Here is a 13,087-nt window from a genome sequence, read left to right as displayed (position 1 = left end):
AGGTAACTATAAAAAAGTAGTAAAGAGCAATATACAATTTTATGTGCCACAGGGGAAGTGTTAAGGTCACTGATGAAATCACATTTTAAATAAAGGGACTGGAAATTCAGTGTTAAAGATAAGGTTGTCTAGCAGCACAATTCACAAAATCCAATTTTAAAACTAAACTATCTACTACTTTATTGCTAGCGAAAACAAATCTCACTTGTTGCCCATGTGTATTGTTAATTCTGAGAAAGCAATACCACAAACAATTAACAGGAAGTACATTTACAGAATATTAACATTCACAAACTTTAAAAATGGTGGAAAACCAAACTGCAAGTTTTAGATTTAGCAAAATATTTAATGAGGGTCTATTCGCTAATTAACAGAACAAAAATTGAATTCAATGTCTCATTAATGACAGTCACATGGTCATGGACAAAGACCTCAATAATGCTAATCATGATGGTGTTACTCTTTTTGGCCCTTTGACCCCAACGAGCAAGGTAAGCACAAAACTGAAACAGTCTGGGACGTGTGGCAGAATCATAGACTTGATCATTCAAATGCTGGAAAATAGGATTAGAACAGTTGGCTGGTTTGTCTTTGAGCAGTGCAGATGTGATGGGCTGAAGGGCTTTTTTGTGCCATATACCTGACTTTATGACTCAACTTCAAATTGCTATTCCAAAGTTAAAAGAAAAGACAAGCAGTAGGGATCCTAGTCTGAGAGCAAACCTGTATTGCTGAATTGCTCGAAGTTCCCTCTTAGTTCATGTCTTGCTAGTTTTTTTAAACTTTGGGGAAAGAGGTTAAGAGGACAATTAACCAGGTTATTTGTTCCAACAAAACCCATCCTTTCAGCAAAAAAAACTTACTTGGTCCTTTCACTGTCACTTTCAGGTCACCACTTCCAGCCCCTTTAGTATGAACTTTAAAGTCAGCAACTTGGCGAATTCTCAGTCCTTTAGGTTGTAGGCCGCGCCCAGTAGCACGACAAGCATTGGGATTACAAGCTGGAACAGAAAGAAAAATTGAAGTTTCCACTGAGTCCTGTGGAGTTGTGTTTCAGGCTAAGGGGAATGGGACAACAGAATAAAGTGAATAGACCCAGTGGAGACAAAATGGTACCAACTGTAACTGGCAAGTTTAAAGTTGACAATTAACATGGAGAGAGAAAACCCTCAGTTGCAAGTCACTGGAAGTACAAAGGGATATGTACCAACCAAAACAGACATCTGATCAATTACAGGGAACGCAAGGCACCACTGGTATTTCATTCCCAATTTTTTTAGGGCAAGGATGAAAAGAGTTGGGAACTTGGATCTGATACAGACATGGAATTGGTTAATACCTTTGCACTTATTCCAGTGCCAATCTGAAAACCAAAACTGAGTTTGAAGTAAAGATTATTTTGCTATGTGCTACCAAATTAACTGGCTTGAAGTGTGTGACAATGGATTTTTTCAGATCAATTGCTCAAATTGTTTATGCACACTCCAGATTAACCAATGCCAACTTCCTTTTGCAATAATGAAACAAGTGTAAATGAAACAAACACTTCCTTTAGTTTCTAGCTACATTAAATGCCTTGAATTGGCATTGAAAGTAAATATTGAGCATGTTCAGAATAAACCTTGATCAAAAAAGATATTTTGTAGACAAAAGGAACTGCAGAGTAGATACTGAACTGCATGAACAGATCACAAACTGCTAGAAACAGATAAGTTTGACATTGCTAATACATGAGGCAATCAAAAAACAAATCTCAACTAAAAAGGGCTTCACAGGATGTGTCTTTTTCTACAGATTAGGAATGACTTACTAGGCTGTTTGAGCACAATTTAGAGTCAACTACATTGCTGAGAGCCTGGAGTTGGCACAGGTAAGAATGGCAGATTGCCTCCTCCCCCACAAAGGGAGGATAGCAAACCAGATGGGTTTACGATCAAAAGTCTAATCATTTTCTAGTTGCCATTATTGATGATAGCTTTACAATTCCAGATTTTTAAGTTAGCATTTAAATTTCTTGCTGTTCGAGAGAGATTGCATTGTGTCTTCCCTTCCCCCTTATCTTTCATACTTGAGTGAATCTGTAAAAGATTTGTAGCAAGACTTCAAATGCTCATTGAAAGATTTTCCCCAAAGAAAACATTAATCTTGAGCTTATGGGTTTTAAAACACAATGAAGAATGTAATCAGCACTTGTGCAGATGAGCAGACACATCACCCACCTTCACCTACAGTGACAGAATACGGGCTCTTGGGTATTGGCGATTCAGCAAATGCAATTTGGATTGTGTGGTGCCCTGCTTGCAAGGGTCTGTAACTGCACCGATGATTATTGTTCCCCTTGTCTTCAATCATTACTTCAGTATCAGTTTTACCCTGAGGGTCCACTATCACCACTTCAATATTGCCAACTCCAGCACCTTTTAAAAGGCAAAGAAAAGAAAGACTCTTATTTATACCAAAGGAGCTTTCATTCTGATTTTGACACTTAATTCCTTCAACTGTTATTTCAAAAACCTCAAAGCATTCAGATTAAATTGCTACAACAGTATTTTAACAAGCAGTGCTTGGCTACAAATCAAAGTTTAACACAAGTCAAGCATGCCAAATATGGACTACCCAAATGCAATATTAGAAATATCAGTTATAGCATGCTGTTTTGTACAGTTGCCCCCAATGTGTAGTGCTAGCCAGCCTTCTAAAGGAAGCGCGCCATAAAAATGCTAATGTGTGCGTTGTGATTTTAAATTCCAGCCATTTTAATAGGTAGCTACAATATATTCAAAATCTCTGGGTCACCTCAATTCAAGTAATTTAGCCTTCCATATTAATACAATTTCTTCACATTCCTAACTGTAACATGCAATTTTACACCAATAACCAACACTAATATTTTGAAGAGCAATTTATATAAAGAGGAAACTTTTTATTTCCTCCCTTACCCACAGACTTCAAAAGTATACCTGCTGTATAAATATCAAAGTAGGTTGGCTTATTAGCAATGTTTCCGGCAGATTCCAAGCCAGGTCCTCGTGCCGTCACTTTACTGGCATCACCTTGGGCCTTGTCAATGTTGACTTCAAAAGGACTTTTGGATATGTGCTGTCCAGCAAATAAAACAGTTACCTGGAGAGAGACCATTATATGGCAAGGTCAGCCATTATAGAAACAAATGTCCAGTGGCAATACAAGGACTTGAGCTAGGAAATGCAACATCTTATTCTTGTTTTATTAAAACATATTGTTTACTCCCACACCCTTCAGGGTTACAGACAGACTGAGTTTTTCTAAAGAGGATAAAAGTGTTCCTTATCAGATAGCACTGGAATTTCAGATCCCTGGGCCATTAACATGATCACAATATTTCCACAGAGAAAAAAAAAATCAAAGACATGCCCCAGCTCTTAGATATGGAACAGGACAGCAGAGTAACCTGGTTATTAAAATAAAAAAATTATTTCACAGCACAAACAGAACAGCCTAGTAACACCTTGTAATCAGGATGATGGCAACATTCCTGCACCAAAATATTCCAAAAGAGATGGAACAATTGTAGTGAAATGTATATATTCACCTTATGACATCCTGCAACCTTTGGTATATAAATCACCGAGTAAGTCTTGTTCTTGTCATGGTTATTGGTCACCTTTGCCTAGCAGGAATTTAAGAACATTAGAACCTTTGCAATGTATTCACTCATACAAAACCACTGATTATTTCACAAGAACACATTTCAGGCCAAGAACAACTCAACTTGTATGCAGCTGCAGAGCAATTATTTCCCTACATTAAGATCCAACACATAGTAACGAGAAAAATGGCAAGATAGCCTGTCTTTTTTTGGGAGGTGTTTACTGGTTAAATACAAATAGTGGCTATGTCACTGTGAAAACCCCAGCTCAATTGTGCTGTAGCATCTTGTACATCCATCTGAACAAGGAAATAGGACCTTGGTTTAAACATTAAAAAGAGTACTTAGTACTGCACTGAAGATTCCACATCTGTCAAGTGGGGCTGGGACCCATTATTGACTTTGCTACGCTAACGCAATTACAGTATGATGTAACAAACTATTGCTTAAAAACGATTTCAGCAACTATATCTGTATGAAGTGATTGACCTTTTATTTATTGATGCTGACAGATCATAGCAACAGTTACCGTTCAACTTAAAATAAAACAAAACTTCAGGCATGAAAGTTAAAATCTTATCAGCAGCATCTAATGAAAAGTAGGATCACATATGCAATTGCACCTTGGAACTTTAATTAAAGATCTAGTCAAAATTAAACAGTTTAGAATACAAACAGAACCTGAGTTTGACTTCATTCTGAACCCAACAGATCTTTTAATGAGAATAATCTTGGGCCAGTGGGCTGACAAATGGCAGATGAAGTTTAAGTTACATAAACACAAGGTGATGCATTTTTGGTAGACTGAACCAGAGCAGGACTTGCTCAGTTAATGGTAGGGTGTTGGGGAGCATTACAGAGCAAAGAGATCTAGGGATACAGGTTCATTGACCTTGAAAGTGGAGTCGCAGGTAGACAGAGTGGTGAAGGCATTCAAGCAAGCTTGGTTTCATTGGTCCAAACATTGAATACAGGAGTTGGGGTGTCTTGAAGTTGTACAAGACATTGATACGGCCACACTTGGAATACTGTGTACAGTTCTGGTCACCCTATTATAGAAATGATATTAAACTAGAAAGACTGCAGAAAAGATTTACCAGGATGCTACTGGGATTTGGTTTGAGTTACAAGGAGGGGCTGGGACTTTTTCCTCTGAAGCATAGAAGGCTGAGGGATAATCTTGAGATCTACAAAATGAGGGGCATAGATCCATTAGATAGTCAACATCTTGTCCCAAAAGTAGGAGTCTGAAACTAGAGGGCATAAGTTTAAGGAAAGAGGGGAGCTACACAAAAGGGTCCAGAGGATGCAATTTTTTTTTCCATGGAGGGTGGAGTGTGTCTGGAACAAGCTGCCAAAAGGCAGTAGAGATGGGTAAAATTATGTCTTTTAAAAATGTTTAGACAGTTACATGGGTATGATTGGTATAAATGGGATATGGGCCAAATGCGAGCAAATGGGATAGCTTAGGCGTTCTAGCAAAGAGGGCAGCATATACAAGTTGGGCAAAAGTGCCTGTTTCCATGCTGTAAATGAAGATTCTTAGAATCAGAGGTTATCTACATTCATAACATTTGAGATGTTCGTTAGCCTGCTACAGAATTCACTTAAACCCAAGTACCCATTGATAACAAGAATGTTGAGGGGGTTGAGCTATGAGGAGAGGCTGAATAAATTAGGCTTGTACTCGTTAGAGTTTAGAAGAATGAGGGGAGATCTCATTGAGACGTATAAGATGATGAATGGGATGGATAGGATAGAGGTGAAGAGACTCTTCCCGCTCAGAAAGGATAGTAGGACTAGGGGGCACAGCCTCAAGATTAAGAGGGGGGGGGGGGGGGGGGGGGGTGTTTAGAACGGAGTTGAGGAGGAACTTCTTCACTCAAAGGGTGGTGAATCTCTGGAATTCTCTGCCCGTTGAAGTGGTGGAGGCTACCTCGCTAAATATTTTTAAGACGCGGGTTGATGGGTTTTTGATAAGAGAGGGGATTAAGGGTTATGGGGAGAGGGCGGGAATGTGGAACTGAGCCACGACAGATCAGCCATGATCTTATTGAATGGCGGGGCAGGCTCAAAGGGCTAGTTGGCCTACTCCTGCTCCTATTTCTTATGTTCTTATGTTCAATACAGAGAGCTAGCAGGAATTTAAGAACGTTTGCAACAATTTCTGGTCAAGATAAATAATTGGAAAGCATTAGAACACCTCCAGGCTGGGAGCAGGCAAAATAAAAATGTCATTTATCTCTATGCCTTAGGTAGTTTGCTGGAAGTGAGGTGTGGTAATACAATGAGGAAAAGCGAGATAAGATTTGATGCCATGACAGACTTAGAACAGAAAAACCACAGCACAAACAGGCCCTGCCACCCACAAGTTGCACTGGTCATATCCCTACCTACAGCTCTCAATCCTATTAAAGCCTTGTGCAATCATTTTACTTTCTACCAAAGTTAATATTTAGAATACAAATACAATGTTAAGAAATTACCTCCTCTCGCTGATTTTCTGGGTCATCCACAAAGACCATCACCTCACCTTGCCCAGCACTGATTGTTTCAACAGTGAATTTAGCAGGATGCATAACAACATTACCCAAAGGCTCAATTCCTACAAAATAAAATTTTAAAAAGTGCAAGTGAAATATTTCAGAATATCGATGCAAGCCAGGAATTGCCCCAGCTAACTTCCGAGCATGACCTGAAGGGAGGTTTTGGACTCAGATACAAGGTACAGATGGCAAGATACTTCAAATTCAGCTGGAGACTTACCTGGACCATAAGCCCTTGCTTTCTTAGGATTCAGCTTAGGTTTTAAGGGAGCTCCAGGTTTAAGTTTGGCTTTGGGGAACTGTGACAAATAAGTCATTACTGATTGCTCATCGACATTTTGATCTATGATTTCCTCTGGGGCAATCACCTGGAAGAAAAATAGATATTAAACAATTTTAAAAATCAAACGTAGATTTTCAATCTAATCACAACTTTTGGATCAGGTTCTAAACCACTACTGTCAGTTGCAATATTTACTCAAGGAAAAGGTTTGTTATAAATCTAATATGAAGGACTTCTTCCAAATAAACTATTTTTTTTTGAGATAACCAGAGTCAGTCCCTACTGTGCAGGAGACAGCCATTTGACCCATCAAGCCTACACCAATAACAATCCAAACCCAGACCCTAGCCCTGTAACCCCAAGTAATTACTCTGCTGATTCCCCAACACCAGGGCACTTTAGCATGGCCAGTCAACCTAATCTGCACATTTTTGAAGTATTGGAGGAATACTTGAAGTACCTGAAAGAAACCAAGGCAGACATGGCAAGAATGTGAAAACTCCACACAATTACTCAAGGCCAGAATTGAACTCAGGTCCCTGGTGCTGAGAGGCAGTAGTACTAACTACTGTGCCACCTAGCACTGCTCCATTAATTCATTCAGCCACTAGAATTTACCAATTTTGGACTGATGTCAGAGAATCATGGGCAAATCAGAGTAGAACAATACACTAAGCCAAAAAATACTGGGTTGGGTTGATCCAGATCAACCCTGACACTGTCAGAAGTTGCAGGCTCATTACATCGTAAACCAAATGACCTACTTGTATTCATGGTGACTTTTACTCAAGGTACAAGCCAAAGCAAAGAGCAACAATAAATACAAGGAATGAGCAGGCAGAATTTGTTGCAGTTTAGGAAAAGCAGTTTCAGATAAGCTTTAAATAGAGTAGCACATGCCAGGTTGGACTGGGCAGCACTAGCAGTCAAGTCTGGACACTTAAAGGATGATGGTGTCAGCAGTACATGGATATAAAAGGAGGACAGAGACAGGAAGTCGGTGGCCTTAGTGACAGGAGACGTTGTGTAGCTGCAAACTCTACCAGAGTTTAAATGGAGCGAAGTTACAAAAAGAGCTTGGTTCAACTCAGTGTAGTTACATAGAGTTGGGAAATGAATCAATGCTGAAGGTGCAGTGAGGGTTGGGACCAAGATGATTACCAATTTTGCTATCTCATCTTGGCCCTGGGGGCATTACAAACAGGAGGGTATTTTGCCATCAAATAAGCTGGAAACTACTTAAAGTCATGCTAAATATATCTGGAGAGCAATCTGTAGACACTTGTCTTAGTATGCGTGACCTGTTGGGTCACTCATTGTTAACTGGGCATCCAATTATCTGCCAAAGATTTAAGCTTTTCTTCTGCAATAATTGAAGTGTTGCACATCAAATACTGTGTGGGTGTTGTTAAGCTTGTTTTTGATTGATTTTTCACTTTCTTGAAGCAGTATTTCTATCGTGCTCAATTTCAATTAGTCAAGACGTTATTAAAATATTTTCCCCTAATAGGCAGGAAATGAGTGGGATGTTAAAGAATAAGCAACTTAATTGGTGCAAAACCATCACTGCAACGGACAGCATTAATTAGTGCCACTGTATTGAGAAACAATAGTTTTAAAAAAGACATTCAGAAAATGTTAGCAGCTTGTGGCTGAAAGACCAGCACTTGATCAATCTGAAGTAAAACAGTACCCATATTGGATTTTGAAACAAAAGTTTAGACCACAGAATATTTATACACAGCTCATTTGCAAGCAGCTCCTTTATAATGAAGCAACCAGAACTGCTTACAACACAAACCAAGTTCTAACCTTAGCGAGGACCACAAAAACAAGAGCAGTAACAAGCCTCAGGTTAACTGCTCAATGATAAAATGTACGGTGACACATGAACCACAGGATAATTGCTTAACATAATACAGTTTTCAATTCTACAGCAAGTTATTGCAGTAAATGTGTGACAATGGGCAAATCAAGTTGAGACACTGAGTTTGCAAATTTAAACACAGGAACCATTCACTGCTCAAGTATCCCACCCTAGGTTTACATTGGAGGGCACTGTGGGAAAGTGATGCAAAGACCCACGCCTGTCTGCACACACATGCAGATCCTGGAAGATAACTCTTGCTACCCTACCACTCCCAAGCCATGGCTCAGCTATTGGGAAATTGCACATGTATTACTCAATCCAAGCCTCAAATCATTACATTGGTTATATTTACAGTAGGACTTAAGATTTACTAGAAGAGTTATGGATTACTTTTTACCTGTGGAACTCCAAGCCAGTCATCCGCTTGTTGCATAGCTTCACGTGCATTATCCACTGGTTTGGCCGCATCCCAGATCTCCCAGTCAGGACACAAACCTAAATAAGAAAGTGCTCTTATTATAAAATGCAACTAAGAGCAGTGATATTCCCCTCCCTGCAAAAGCCAGACTTCAGTGAACAGGAGGTCAGAACTCAAGGTAGTTCAAGTGTTTCCACGTGTGGATCAGGAATGGGCTGCACATGCACAATTCAGCAAGTTCTTTTGAGCAAAGATGGGCTCAGTGCAAAGGTGCAAAAGAAAACTGGGTCATGTGATTCCAAATTAGGGCACCATAAATCAGAGAAGAGTCCCGGGAGGGGACAGTGAGATCCCAATTAAGTCAGCAGAACTGTGGTTAACAAACTTTTGAGAAGAGTGCTCAGCAGAATCCTGAGGATCCGAGCAGGGTGGGTGTGTGTGCGCGTGCGCGTGCGCGAGATCCCTTTGGGACAGCAATATCTGCTCAGTACAGCTGGAGAACTGACATTGTACTCTAGTTGGTTTTTAAATCTGGGGAACACGGCATCTCAGATGACAGGCTGTCATCCATGCCACCCAAATTGAAGCAACTTTGAGAGCGAGGAGAGATTGTTGAAGGTGAAGGTCCCTTAGAGACAGGAGTTTCAATGAGACTGGTCAACTCTTACTGATATCTGACTTAGTTATGGAAAAATCTGTCTTGGTCACATCTGCCATTTAATGTGTGTGGTTACATTTGACCACAGTTTTCCCGTTTTCTCCGATTCTGGGAGGCGAGGACAAATTGATACAATAAACAGTTCCACCTTTGACTTTCTATCTAGTATTTGTTTGCTCTAAACTAGTGGAATCTTGTACATCCTGAATTTCAAAACTTTGCCCACTTTAACACAAAACACATTGTTTTCCAAGGCTGACACCCAAGTTTAGGCTCAAAAAGATGGCACAAGTATAAAACTTGACAATTATCCCATTGAGAGAGAATGCATTTTGAAAATAACCCTGTAAATGAACTGTGTAGGTGCAAGCCAGGAATCATGATAGCACATCCTCAGACAAAAAGATCATGAATTAATCTCCCCTTATGGGCCCACACATGCACAATTTTAAACTTTACCACATCTGGTAATCAGGCAAGTTAACTAGAATCCAGAACGTTCCCACTTAAACAAGCTCGAGGAACATCAGCTCATTCAGCCCACTATTGGCTAACTGCATGAAAGGGAAAAAAGGTGAACCTTAAAAAAAAGCAGGTTGCAATATTCCAATCTGCACCAGTTTGCGTTCAACATGATTCCTACCTGGAGCACAGCTGTCAACCAGAGCACCCAAGGCTTTTCCATCTTTCCAGTCATTGCTGAAATTGGTGATTGGCAAATCTGGTAATTTATTCTGAATCCATCCCAACAGCCTCTGTTTGGGTGTCTGGTTTTTAGTGTCATCAGCTCCTTCATCATCCCAAACAGGCATGGAAATAGAGTAGTGAAGAATCAAAGTCCATATGAGACCTAGAATGAGTTTCAGATTTCCATCCACAATGGCTTTGCTGTCTGAAAAATAAAAATGCAGGAGAACTACATTAGCATTTTGAAGAAGTGACTTCAAAGATTTCATGAAAGATTGGATCAAAATAAGGTGCCTGCTCCCCTCATTTGTTGACCATTTGCATGCCATGTAGGAGTCAGTGGTTCAGCTGGGATTTATTATCCATCCCTGTCACCAAGGTCAAGGTGGTGATTTAATACAAATATGTAGCTTGGCATGGCTCCATGCCTCAACTCTGGCTAGGTGTGGAACTGGAGTCATATGCAAGCTGGATCAAGAAAGCATGGCAGGTTTCCTTTGAGCCAGTTTTTTTCCCCCCACAATTAGGTCATCCCAATGGAAAATAGGTTAAAAATCAAATCAGAATTTGAAGTGAATCACAGACTTCTCAATGAGCACTTCAGTGCAGCCGACTCTGGTCATGTGTAATCCCCTCCACTGCAAGTTTACTTGTGAGAATGTGTATGTACACAGTCACAGTTTACAACCCCAAAATGTCAAAGAACAGAATGAGTATTTGAAACAGTATGTAAATAGCCCAATTTGAAGAAGCATATTAGACCAGATGATCAAAGATTCCATAGCAGAGCATTTTGGGAACAGTGATAATAATTCTTTAAGTTTTAAAAGTGCTTGTGGATAAGGGGGGGGGGAAAAGAGAGAGAGAGAGAGAGAGAGAGAGAGAGAGAGAGAGAGAGAGAGAGAGAGAGAGAGAGAGAGAGACTGACTAACTACAACATTAGGCAGGATCTGGAGATTGTAGATTGATGGAGGCTGTGAGAGCAAATCATCTGACATGTGGGAGTGTCAAATGCCAATTATTTGGCATTCAGGACCAGCATATACCTATGAGGATGAAGGATAAGTGTGGCCAGTATCAGGAACCCCGGATAATGAGGGTTCTCATTTTCTTTCTGACAAGGCTCAGATGGATAAAAATAGCATTAAGGTCTAAAAGGCTTAGGATAGATGAAGCCCTTGAATATAAACATGGGAAGGAACTAGGAGGGCTAAAAGGATCATGAAAAGTCCCTGGCAAACAGGATTATGGAAAATCTTAAGGCATTTTACACGTATGTAAAGAGCAACAGGTTAGCCAAAAAAGGGTTGGTTCACTCAAGGATAGTGGTGGGAATCTATGCTTGGAAGTGAGGAAATGGGTGAAATACTAAATGAATACTTTGCCTCAGTATTCAAAGAAACAGACTTGATGGATGAGGAGCCTAGGGTAGGGTGTATAGATATTCTGGATCATTTTCAATCAGAAAGAGGTACAGGGCATATTAAAGTAGGCAAGCTCCCAGGGCCTGATGGAATCTACCCCAGAATACTGAGGGAGGCAAGGGTGGAAATTGCTGTGGCCTTGACAAATCTTTGTACCCTCATTAGAATTTCAACTGTAGCTAGAGGACTGGAGCATAGCCAATGTTGCTCCTTCGTTTAAAAGAAAGCAGCAGGGATAATCCAGGGAAATTATTGGCCAGTGCGTTTTACATCAGTGGTAGGAAATTATTTGAAAAGATTCTTAGGGACAGGATTTACTCAAATTTGGAAATAGACATTAGTGATTGACAGCATGTTTGTGAACAGGGACTTCCTCACCAACTTGAGTTTTGTGAGGAAGTGACGAAGATGAGGGAAAGGCAGTGTATAATGTATACATGGACTTTTTGATTTTGTCACATGTATTTGAAAAGTACTGTTTCTTGTGTGCTATACAAAGCATACCATTCAGAGAAGGAAAAGAGTGCAGAAAAAAAGTGATACAGTCATAGTTAGGGTGTAGAGAAAGATTAATTTAATGCAAGGTTTTTCCATTCAAAAGTCTGACGGCAGCAGAGAAGAAACTGTTCGAGTCGGTTGGAATGTGACCTCACGCTTTTGTATCTTTTTCCTGATGGAAGATAGTGGAAGAGAGAATGTTTGGGGTGTGTGAGGTCCTTAGTTATGCTGACTGCTTTGCTGAGGCAACAGGAAGTGTAGATAGTCAAACAGACAGGAGGCTGGTTTACTTGATGAATTGGGCATATTCATAACCTTGTGGTCTTGGGCAGAGCAGCAGCCATACCAAGCTATGATACAACCAGCTTTTTATGGTGCATCTGTAAAAGTTGGTGTTTTAGTGGACATGCCAAATTTCCTTCATCTTCTGCAAAAAGTAGAAGTGTTGGTGGGCTTTAACTGTAGTGTCAACATGGATGGGGACACCAGGACAGGTCAGTGATCTGGACATTTAAAAAATTGAAACCCAACCCTTTCTACTTTGTCCCCATTGATATAGATGGGCACATTCTCCTTTTACACTTCCTGAAGTCATTGTCAACAAAACAAAGGAAATTGTCAATCTCAAAGCCTTTGACAAGGTACCTCATGATTGAGTGATATGAAAAGGTGAAGTCACATGATCAGAGGAGAACTGGTGAGGTGCATACAGAACTAGCTTGGTCATAGAAGACAGGGTAGCAATAGAAGAGTGTTTTTCTGACAGGAAGGCAGTGATAAGGATCACCCATTAAGATCAAGAATATTTTGGTTGGCAGTCAAGGGATTCTGGAACTCCACATTCTTCATCAATAAGGAGCCCCTTTATTGCTCTCATGGGCATTAGAAGGGTTTTTAAAATGCTGTGAACATAGTAAGAACTATTGATGAAAAGATCTGGCCTTGAAAAAAGTTGTAATTAGAGTTTTTTGACAAGATTTAAAACAACTTATTCTAAATGTTGCAACATTGGGAGTTCCTACTTCATGAGAATCTCCCATTGTTATTTTACTTTGTGCAAAATTAAGATTGGTTT

The 13,087-nt window shown here is 40.0% G+C and overlaps 1 protein-coding gene across 2 annotated transcripts in view; it reads right to left on the bottom strand.

The window, feature by feature from the left end:
• Positions 1-13,087, bottom strand: part of LOC145338281 (filamin-B-like) — a 109,015-nt gene that overhangs the window by 60,483 nt on the left and 35,445 nt on the right. For both annotated transcript variants that reach the window (XM_080182901.1, XM_080182902.1), the window contains exons 2-9: positions 10,047-10,295; positions 8,725-8,822; positions 6,395-6,542; positions 6,115-6,233; positions 3,572-3,649; positions 2,961-3,123; positions 2,220-2,417; positions 864-1,001 (exon numbers count right to left, since the gene is read on the bottom strand). In XM_080182901.1, the coding sequence (XP_080039027.1) occupies positions 864-1,001; positions 2,220-2,417; positions 2,961-3,123; positions 3,572-3,649; positions 6,115-6,233; positions 6,395-6,542; positions 8,725-8,822; positions 10,047-10,295 (1,191 nt within the window). The remainder of the gene's footprint in view (positions 1-863; positions 1,002-2,219; positions 2,418-2,960; positions 3,124-3,571; positions 3,650-6,114; positions 6,234-6,394; positions 6,543-8,724; positions 8,823-10,046; positions 10,296-13,087) is intronic.

The sequence above is a fragment of the Carcharhinus amblyrhynchos genome, chromosome 3 (genome assembly GCF_965287045.1).
Source record: "Carcharhinus amblyrhynchos chromosome 3, sCarAmb.v2.hapA, whole genome shotgun sequence".
Taxonomy (NCBI): Eukaryota; Metazoa; Chordata; class Chondrichthyes; order Carcharhiniformes; family Carcharhinidae; genus Carcharhinus; species Carcharhinus amblyrhynchos.
Note: the sequence above shows the minus strand (reverse complement) of the source record. Positions and strands in the feature narration are given on the sequence as shown.